The 11489-nt window shown below is 40.0% G+C and overlaps 1 protein-coding gene and 1 pseudogene across 1 annotated transcript; both read right to left on the bottom strand.

Annotated features, from left to right (window-relative positions):
- Positions 1–550: 550 nt before the first annotated feature.
- LOC103266959 lies at positions 551–1541 on the bottom strand (annotated as a pseudogene).
- Positions 1542–8518: 6977 nt separating this feature from the next.
- LOC103266958 (olfactory receptor 10J4-like) lies at positions 8519–9532 on the bottom strand. The gene is given in 3 exon segments (XM_021715800.1): positions 8519–8922; positions 8925–9418; positions 9420–9532. Coding segments are annotated over 3 exon segments (1011 nt in total).
- Between the last annotated feature and the right edge of the window lie 1957 nt (positions 9533–11489).

Genomic DNA, 11489 nt, shown 5'->3' with positions numbered 1-11489 from the left:
TCTTTAACAAGCAGTTTTGCTAGAATCTGGTTTAGATTAAACCCTGTAGTAGAGGAAAACTATTTCTCCTATGTTATCTATCCCATCTTGAGGTCACCCTTCCCATCTATACAGTGGCTTATTACTTGGTATGTCATATGTAAACAGATTCCAACGGGGATTCTTGAGTAGGAAGAAAGAGATTGTTGGGAAATGTTTAAAATGTGTCCTGGATTCCATTTTCTCAAAGGGCCTTTCTGTTGTTTTTTTAGGTGGATGTTCACAAAGAAACCGAATGGTCAATAAAAAGTTGTTGGCTCACACTACTTCCTGTCCTTTTCTTCAGCTATATCCTATCTTTGTTTGGGTATTTATCCACAAAAGCAAGGCCAAACATTTTATCCAGGGACTTTATTTAAAGCTTTGGACTCCCAGTTATATGAATCTCCTGTTCCTCTTTTTGTCTCTTATTTAAGGGGCAGTTTTCTAGGAGTCAAAGTTTTATGATCTACCCCTCATATTCCTGCCTAGGGTGGATGCTGAAAACCTCAGGAGAACTCTCTCTAAATTGTCAGGAAAGCCTTCCACCAACAGTCCTGCAAGGAGCATCTTTGACCTCCTTGTTCCTCAGGGTGTACACCACAGGGTTTAGTAGGGGGGTGACGACAGTAGGTCACTGAGATCAACTGATCCTGATCCCTGGTGTTCTCTGACTTGGGCTTGAGGTAGGCAATGGAGGCACAGCCATAGTGGATAATGACCACAGTGAGGTGAGAGGCACAGGTGGCAAGTCTTTTTTCGGCCCTCAGCTGAAAAAAGGACTGTAGAGATAATGAGAACATAAGAGATGAAAACCAAGTCCATAGGTACAACAAGCACCAGCACACTGATGATCAAAGTCATGATCTCATTGACAGTGGTGTTAATGCAGGAGAGCTTCACTATGAGTCGAATGTCACAGAAGTGCGACACCCTTACAGCACAGAAAGGTCACCTGAATATAGATGTCACCTATGTCATTGCTACAATCAGCCCAATGCTGCAGGCCTCCACACCAGCTGGACACACATCCTTTTCTTCATAATAACCATGTATCTCAGGGGGTTGCAGATGGCCACGTAGTGATCATATCCCATTGCTGTCAGCAGGAAGCAGTTAGTGATGCCAAAGATTACAAAAAAGAACATCTGTGTGGCACAGCCTGCCAATGATATGAACTGTCCCATACCTATGAGGCTGAAGAGCATCCCTGGGAGAATGACCAATGTGTATACAATCTCTGAAGTAGACAGCATTTTCAGGAAGAAGTACATGGACGTGTGAAGACAACGTTCAGTTTGGATGATGGTCACAATGATTACATTGCCCTTGAGGGTTAAGATGTATAGTGCAAGAAACACCCCGAAAAGTGTGACCTGGTGTTCATGGAAGCTGGAGAAACCTTGGAAAATAAACTCAGTGACAAGAGTATAGCTTTCTCTCTTCATTGAGTGGTCACCAAATCTGAAAAGTAGAAGAATAAAAGTTATATAGTTTTGGTAAATAAATAAGCTTAAGCACATTTCTGAAATTGATTGAAGTTCAATAGTTCTCAGCTACAAATCTGGGGATACATTTTCAGGTGGATTAAAGTTAATCCCTGGGTTTACTTATCTTTACTTTAAATATTTTTACTCTGTGACCATCTGTTGCAGTTTCTTATGCATCGCAGAGTCATATAGTCTCTTTTTTTCTCACTGTGTAACTATACTTCCTACTTCACTTCTCCTCTTCCTCCCTGACATCTGAAATGACCTTCCTCCTTTTCTCCCCTTATTTAACTCTTCCCCATTCTTCAAGGCCAATGCAAGTTTTCAGTCCTCCATAAAATCATATTATACTCAGATGTTCTCATGTTTATTTGGATTATTTTATACCAAATCATTGCTTCCTCTCCTCACACAAACACTCAGCAACTTTATAATACCTTTTCAGTCTTTTCATATTTCACTAGCTCAAGATTATGCATGAATTGGGTGCTTGAAAACAATTTGTTTAGGGATGGACTGGTGACTTCTTTTATTTCAAGACTATGAATCATCTCCTTGCACATCCTTTAGAAAGTAGAAGCACAGCAAAAAGGTTCATCTTGTTTTCATGAAAAAAAAAGGCAAATCTTAACCAACCACTAACCTCTCCCCACTGCTGTCTGAATGATGGAAGTCTGCTGACAGTTCACAACATTGATTCACGTATGTTATAAACTATGCTACATCTTTACCTTCCCTAAACTGGAAGGCAAATTTACAGCCAATACAACTCTGTGAGTAGGCACATGCCTCCTCTGCAAAGATAAACAATTGTATCAGAAAAATGCAGCAAAGTTAAGTGTCCCTCACCTAAAGAAAAAGCAGACCCTGCATATAAAAAATAGAGTTACACTAAAGATGCATAATTTGCTGAAGGATGGGGATCAGTTCAATTTGTGTTATATTTCACATTTTTGTCTCCTTAAACAGAAAGTTCCTGTAGGGTATTGAAATTATATTCTGCTTTGCTCATGCATATTCAGAAAGAGAATTTTTACATAAAGTAAATCACATCAATGATGAAGGTTAGAAGGCATGGAGACTTTCTTCAAGTTGGTGAAAATCTATTTAAAAGAAGTTGATGACCAGCTGTTAATCATTTACACTAAAAATGCTAAAAGAGAGTAAAGCTACAATAGAGAATATTTCCCAATAGAGAAAATCATTTGACATTAAACTATCTGGCTAAAGACATTTGTCTTCTGTGAGGCTTCTGAGAAAAAGCGATGCAGTAGTCCAGCCATGGGGTGGTATGGCACTTCTATAGTGAAATCAGAAATACTTGGTAGAGCTTTTCATTACTATAATGATGGACACAGGTGTTCCTGGCAATTAACGATGCAAGATGTCCTGCAATACATGATATTCCTTCCCAAGGAAGAATTATTATATTCCAAATACGAATAGACTTTCTATTGAGAATCACTGGGTTAAAATGCTGTCTGATCTGGCCGAAAACTATGTCCAGAGATAGAAGAACGGCTGTTATGACATGGTTAGCATCCTCTACTTTGGGGAGCCTATAATTCTTTAAACGAGATCAAGGGAAGGACGAGCAAATACGTCCTATGAATACTTCTCCAGTTGTGATAGGAGTTGTTACTCTACAATAAGTTAAAGTCAGTCTATGGGTAACAAACCCCATTTCAATCCATTTTCTACAGATCACTTACATGACTTCCTAGGACTGAGGCAAAACAGGAAAGCTGGGCTGGAGGAGGCCATGGTACAAAGATTGCAATATCAGGCTTGGCCACAGTGGGCAGGTGCAGGGAAGAACAAGTTGACCAAGAGGGCTCAGGACAGGGTTGAGGCCAAGCAGGCAGGGGATAAACACATTCTAGTAAAAACGTGGTCTGGCTTGGGAGTCACAGGCATTATTGGCAACCCCTCTGTGTGGAAAAGACTTTGAAGCCAGAGAAGATGCTCTCCAAGGATCAACCAGTTGGGCTTTTGGGATTCACTCCCTGAAGACATTCTGAGATCCACTCTGGAGACTGGGAAGATGCAAACAACAGGTACCTGGAGGCTTCATTATGTGTGGGCTCATTTACTCAATTCCAGGGTCAGTGCTTAGGGAGCCTGGAGAAATTTTTGCTTCAAGTAGTAACTGCTTTAAAGGAAGGTAGTTTATTTAGCTGAGTTTTACTTGTTTGAATAAGCACATTGTGTGTGTCTGTGTGCGCACATGTGTGTGGGTGCGCACGTGTTTTTGCACTGTGTTTGTTTACAGATGTGTCTTGAAAATCCATAGTGACTAATCTAGGCAACTCAAGCTTAGAACCATACCATCCTGGATCTCAAGAAGTTTAGGCCCTTTTATTTGTAGGCAGAAACTCTACCTGGTTTTCTTTTTGGAATAAAGGTATTTAAATATGGCCATGGTTCTGCAGCCAGCAGTTCCTGCTGCCTCTCTTTGCCCTGTGGTATTCAAGACTGGAAGTGCACAGTCTTTAGACCCAGAGATTTTCTCACGGAAGCTAGGAAACAGAGATGAGCTTTTGAACACTCTATTCTCTTTACCCAGAATTTTCTTCTCTTCATTTGACAAACAATTATTAGTCTGTCAAGACTCAACTCCAAACTTTCTTCCCACTAAAGACTTTCCATGAGTTAGCTTATTTCTTCTTTAGTAATTTCTTAACCACACATAGGGTATTTATCTGTGTTTGTTCATTCTTTAAGCACTTAGTGTGTATCAGGCCCTGTGCTAGTTGCTGGAAATACAGAAAAGGACGAGATTCTGCTCCAATTGTTGAGGAGCTCATGGTTTTGTTGCAGGTGATAGGCAATCCTAATAACTGAAAAGTAAATGTAAGTGAGACAAGGAGGAGACAGCCTTTGGTTAAACTCAGGTTGATTACAGAAATTACGTTGTGTAGGTAAAGTGAGATCAGGCACAAAAAGGTTTTAGAGATTTGGATTTATCACTTTTAAGTATCTCTCAAGTGATTCTCCTGTGCCCCTCCTGTTCCTGGGATTCAAAATTCCTTAGCAACTGTCTTCTTAAAGAAATGACCTTCTTTACCACCAGCCACCCCCTGCCCTCTTTCTGTCTATCTGGTGATTTTGCTTCCTTGTTGAAAAAAGACATACTCAGTACTGGGATTTGGTTTATCGATCTGGTAGCAGTGTGAAGATAGACTTGGGGTTGGTAAGAAAAGTCAGGAAAACCAGCAATGCTGCCGACATAACAGAGGTAATTGGGATTGATCCAAAAGAGTGGCACTGGGCCCAAAGAGGAGGGACAGTTGTGAGAGACATTTGAGGCAAATCAATAGGGCTTGTAACTGAATCAATGTGTGGATCAAGGGAGAGGGAAAAACCAATCATTTCATAAACTACTCTCATTAGGTTTATTTATGCCGACTCTGATTATTTACAAATATATATAGCTTCCTACTGCAACATGAATCAAAGAAAATGATCTCTATATTAACAGTCCATTATTAGACATCATTGGTGGCTATGAGATCTCAACAGGAAAGGAGTAGAGTTAGGCAAGAGAGCTCAGTGCTTTATGATGGGACAAATCAGAAAGACTGTAGAAATGGGGAGCTGGGTTGTTATAGATATGTGGTACCTGGCAAAATGGAGAGTCATTCAACTTCAGTAGCAACTAGCAACTGTTTAACACTTTCACATATTTTTGTCTCAATAATGAGACAAAATAATTCTATGAAATAAGTGATAGCATCCCATTTTACAGATGGGAGATGTACAAGGAGCCCACTCTACTACCAACAGTAAATGTATTGGTATCGGGTACGAGAAAGAAATAAACACATGTGGCGTGGCTATAGAAACCAAGCAGGCAAAACGGTCAAGAGAACCTGCTGTGAACTCCCCTCACTCTGTAGACTGCTTTAGCTGAGGATAAGATTCCAGTAGCTTTTATTATAGTTTATTCATAGCATTTAATTTAATTTAGGATCCAGTGTCTAGGCCTCCTAATGAGGCTTTGGAATTGTGAATGAGAGTCTTTCAGAGCCCTAAATAAGATTGGCCCCATATTCACCTGAAGTTCTATCTCCCCCCACACTGTCTTCTACCCTGCTTCTGTCACCTAGAGCTGAGGTGTCCAACCTTTCTGTGGATGAAAAATGTTTAATTTTAAAATATTCATAATTTAAAAATTTTTAAATGTTTAATTTTAAAATATTGCAAGTTGATAATAATTGAAGAATAACAGTTGCACCTATTGATAGAAAAAGTAAATTCTGAAAAAAAATTATGAATTAGTAATTGATACTTTCAAATGAATTGTGGTACTTTCAGAAATAGTGGTTCATGCTTTTGTCCATATATATTCAGTCTACATATAAGGGCTGATGCACACAGGAATCCTGGGACTCCTTGCAGCGATTCTGAGGCATCTAGAAGAGAAGAGGGAATGATGCTGTGAGATCTATTTGGTAGGTTGTGAAGTACATAAGTAGAGGACAGGGGAAGAGAATCTGGAGGAGAAATGTGGGCAGGTGCTGAGTGGTTTGTTAACACATGGCAGGTGCATCCAGGAAGTAATACTTGGAATAGTTTCCTTTTACTGGAACATAGGTTCAAGAACTGTAGGAGAAACTTATTTACAAAGTCAGGATCTTCTGGGAACAGAAAATGCTCTAAAGGAGAGAACGTTGTTGTTAAAGCTGGACTTGTGTCCTTATCAAGGATGGCTTGATGTTGACCTCAGGATGACCCAGAGAGCGATATGTGTGGGGAGTGGTGGCAGAGAAGACACTAACTGCTACTGCTGCTTCCCACGTGCCCGGTAGTGTTATGATGTTATGCCCATAACACTGTTGACTCCTCACAGTAACCCTGGGAGGTTGATATTATCAACCCCACTGCACAGATAAGAAACAAAACACAGGGAGGTTAAGTGATTTTCCCTAGGACACATGTTCATAATGGGGAACCTGTGATTCTGATGCATTTCTCTCTAGGCGCAAAGCCTATGCTCGGTCTACAATATCATACTGTTTTAGTGTCTCCTAATCAAGGTCACTGGTTCTTGGAGAGACAATAACTATGGAGGTTGGGTGAGCAATAACTATGGGAAAAAGGAAAGGCACAGAGGGTAATAATCCAATGGGTCCCAAAACGATCATTCTTCAGCAGCTTTTGGTCCATTTTAGACTTCTGGTCTTCCTTTCCTCTTTGTGGTTGTATTGAGGGGAAAAGGAATGCACCAAAGTATTCTAGGAATAAAAATATAGTAAAAAATATAATTTCTGAATTTCCAGACTGATTTCCAAAGTTCAAGGACATCCTTAATAGAACTTGACATGTGCGTAAATCCACAATTTGGGGATGAGGTTTTCTTTTCCTAGTAATATGGAGTAGCATAGTTTAGTTATTATAAAGGAGAAAGCTGGTTAAAGCAATCATCAAGAGCTTATAATGTAACTACAGACTTTGGGGCTGGATTGCCTGTGTTTAAATACTGATTCTGCTTCATACTAGCTGTGTGGCCTTGAGGAATTAATCTTTTCAGGTCTTGGTTTCCTCACTTATAAAATAAGAATAATAAAATACCTATATCATAAATTTATAGTGAATATTAAATGAATAAAATTTTTAAAGTAATGCCTACTACTTAGGATACATTTAATAAATATACCAAAAGGAGATATCACAAAAGGGGTCAAACATCCTGAAAGCATTAAGAAAATGAAAGGAAAAAAAGCAAGAGGGACTGCCTGCTGATGTTCATTGCATTTTAGCTCCCCACAGCTGTCTTCCTTCCTGTCTTCTTTCTTTGATTCTTTCTTTCTTTTAATAAATAATTACTGAGCATCTACTATGTCCCCAGCACTGTTCAAAGTGATTGACCCATTGATATATATACCACCCGGCTTAGGCTGGATTCTCTAGAAGCAGAATCTGAAACAAGGTCCTGGGTATAGTGACTGCTCAAGGAGTATTCTCAGAGGAAAGGGAGAGAAGCAGGATGGAACAGGGAATAGGTTAGCAAGGATGGAGTCTCAGCTGGAGGCTGACTTCAACCTGATCTAATGGAAGGATCTAGAATTGTATTTTAGAGTTGGTCCCATCTTGAGACAGGGTAGATGACTTTTCATACAATATGTGTCATTTGGGCATTTCTTGTGGTCTGCCCCACAAGAGATGTGGGGTTTGTGTCATCTTAGCCTCCTTTCAGCCCAAGACAACTCCTTGTAGTAAAAGGCACTATAAGCAGTTAGCATTTCAACAGTCCTAGCAACTGAGGCTGGGCACACCAGTCCAGCAAAGGGAGCTGGGCAGAACAACAACAGAGCTTTCCATTATACTACCCAAGGTGTTTGGGAAAAGGTGACAGGATATGAAAGATGGGGCCCTTCTTTTTCAATTCTCAAGTGTGAGAAAATACATTTTACGGTTTTTGCTTAAACTGCTCAGAATTGAAACTTCTCATTCAGCTTTTAAACTGATTATCAGAGCCTATGTCAACATAGCTATCTAGGGTTCATACATGTCTTAATAATTAATGAAGTGAATTTTTTGTTGTTGTTAACTGTAGTATAAAACATAGCATAGGAAGTATCAAGTGTAAACATTGGAGAACCTGTCATTGTAGTTCCCTGATTTTCATGCTGAGGCCAGGCTCAGCTTACATAAACTACTGTGATGTGATGATATATATTCTTCCCATCCTCCCTGCTAGTTCACAATACCTTATGCCAAGAGTAACAGGAATAATGTCTAACATTATAGTACGTTGAATGGATATGCTTTATCTTATTTGATTTTTATCAAGCTTGGTAAACCTACCTATCGGACTTGGCAAATTCATCCATCTCTTTTATTCATTAATAGTTTTCTTCCTTGTTTCTCATTCTATCCCTTTTTCTCCCAGGTGGTTTCCAGCTCAGGTAGCTGGCACCCTTATAGTATCCCTTATATGAATGACTCATTTACTATGACACCTCACCAAATTATTTTCATTTAATTTTTATTGATCTGGTCAGCCCCTAATAGAGGGGTTTTCTGCCCAAAGCTCTGAGCAAGGCATTCTTGACCTCTTTGTTCCTCAGGCTGTATACAACAGGGTTCAGCAGTGGGGTGATGACAGTGTATGTCACAGAGATAAGTCTGTTTTGCAGAGAATTTTGGGATTTGAGTTTTCGGTAGATGAAAGAGGTACAGCCATAATGAACAATGACCACTGTGAGGTGTGAGGCAGAAGTGGTGAAGGCCTTTTTCGAACCCTCAACTGATGAAATCTTGAGAATGGTGGTGACAATCAGGACATAAGGTATAAAGATCAAGACCATGGGCAGGACAAGGACACAGAGACTGATGAGCAAAATGATGAATTCTTGGATGGTAGTGTCTGCACAGGCAAGCTTCATTAGGGGCTGAATATCACAAAAAAGTGGGAGGTGATGTTGGCATCACAGAAGGGCAGACTGAACACAGAAGACACCTGAATGATAGCTGTCCTCAGGCCAATGCTCCAGCAGCCACTTGCCAAATGTATATAAGCCTTTTTGCTCATGATGACTGGGTATCACAGGGGGTTGTAGATGGCCACATAATGGTCATATCCCATGGTTGTGAGCAGAAAGCAGTTGTTGATACCAAAATTGAGGTAGAAGAGTTGGGTGGCACAGTCTGGGATGGAGATGGCTTGTTGGGGGTTTAGGAGAGTAGATAGCATTCGGGGGATGATAACTATGATGTAACAAGTCTCAGAAATGGAAAGCACACTCAGAAAGAAGTACATGGGTATGTGAAGTTGACAGTTAAGGTGGATAACTGTCAAGATGACAGCATTGCTGGCAAGAGTTAACAGGTACAAGACCAAAGAGATGACAAAGAGGATGAGTCTATGATGCCACGCAAAAATGGAGAAGCCCTCAGAGGTAAACTATCACAGCTGTGAAATTGGATCTTGGCATTGAGGCGATACTGGATCTGAAAGAGACAAAGTGGGAAGATTGAGCATCTGGGCTGAAAGAAATAGGCTGGTCCCGGATCATCATTGCCTCATGCAGGGTCTCAGAAGGGTATAGCTCTGGATGTCAGAGGCTCTCAACATTCAGACGCCGGCCAAGTGCTCAAAGGTCTCCAAGGTTCTCTGGGACCCAAACTGGGGATGTAATATGTGGGCAAGGGGGAATAAATATGTAAAGGGACTACAGATGCCCTTCAACTTATGATGAGGTTAGTCCCTATACGCCCATGATAAGTTGAAAATATTGTAAATGGAAAATGCATTTAACACACTTAACCTACTGAATATCATAGCCTAGTCTAATGTACCTTTTTAAATTTTTATTTTTAAATTTTTTATTTTAAAGATGTGGAGTACAATTTGGGGTTAAGTATACAAATACACATTATGCAGGTAACCTACCTTAAATAAACTCAGAACACTTACTTTAGACTACAATTGAGAAAGTTACAACACAAAGCTTATTTTAAAATGAAGTGTTGAGTAGCTCATGTAACATATTAAATATGGTACTAAAGCTAAAAACAGAAAGGTTATATGAGTACTCAAAGGCTGGTTTCTATTGAATGTGTATCACTTCACACTATTGTAAAGTAAAAAACTCATACAGCGAGTGATTGCATGTGCTGGAAACCCTTAACTAACTTGACTAGAAGATGTAGACCAGAGATGGCCCTGAATGAGTATGCCCAGCCCTGAAACTCCACTCAAATTCATCTTGTTAAAATCAGCAATGGCTCATCACATGTCAGACGCCAGGGCCAATGGCTATGCCTAAAAAGTCAGTGAGTTCAAGCCAGGGGCAGATGGCCTTGCTGAGTACATGCCTGGGAGGTGAGAAGCCAGCTCCAACTCTTTTCAGAAGAACTTCCATTTGGTGAGTCAAGGCACAAAACACTGCCTTCTCTCAAGGTGTAAACTCAAAACGGCCAATGTCTGGACCAAGGCAGTGAAAGGATACATTGCTTTTTTTCTTATGGAGAGTTCAGCATGTGGACCCAGAAGACTGTGTGGTGCAGAGCCAACTCTCTTTTCAATCCCTCTTCCTTTCTCTAGCCCCCAAATATCCTTTGTTTTAGTGCCCGAGTCTCTCATATTCTGTGTGGAGGGTAGTTTCGGCTTCTATTTTCTAGTCTCTAGTTAAGCACAATAAAGGCTCTGAAAGCTTTTTATGAGTTTGAAATACTAGTAACTATAAGACAATAGCAATGAAAACAAAATATTTAAGTTTATAGAAATCTCTGGCTTTAACCCCAGTGCAAATGGAGGGACGCCTGATCTTCTTTGCTCGTTTCATTTGTCTCCATTTGATAATCTATAAAATGGTGAGAAAAATAATATCTACTCCATAGTGTTGCCATGGAGATTATATGAATTGCTGTATATAAATTGCCAAGTGCGATTTTTTTATACATAGCAAGCAAACAATACCTTAAATTTCTCCTTTCTTACCTTCACCTGTCCTACCCATTCCCACTCCTCATAACTCTGATTCTATTTGTATGTTAGGGCCACCCAAGCAGACACAAACACACAAACACACACACACACACACACACACACACACACTTTCTTTCTCTCTCTTTTCATGTTCATAGATGGTTGTTGTCTTTAATTTCTCCACTCACTACTGATTGGAAAGTCCAGTCTTCGCTTTCCACACACACCTCCCTTCCGACTCTAGATTCTGAAACGTGTAGAAATGGGGGTGAAGGTGGTCTGAAATCAAACACTTCTGTGATCAAACTCCAGCATCATTTATTTCATGTGTGACCTTGGAAACAGTTTTGATCTCTTTGGGCTTTAATTTATTCACCTGTAAGCTGAAAACAATGCTAATGTCTACTTGAGATAATTTTGATATGAGGATTCCACAAGAATCTGCCTCTAAAAGGCATTTTACCTTTGTGAACTCCGCCTATGATTCACTAAGGCTGGTGCCCAGATAATCCTTTCTGGGTGATTTTTTTCAGTATGTAGGCCTT

This window comes from Carlito syrichta, unplaced genomic scaffold (assembly GCF_000164805.1).
Source record: "Carlito syrichta isolate Samal-C Ts95f unplaced genomic scaffold, Tarsius_syrichta-2.0.1 Scaffold307691, whole genome shotgun sequence".
Lineage (NCBI taxonomy): Eukaryota > Metazoa > Chordata > Mammalia > Primates > Tarsiidae > Carlito > Carlito syrichta.
The sequence above is the reverse complement of the archived record's forward strand: the minus strand, read 5'-3'. Positions and strand labels throughout refer to the sequence as shown.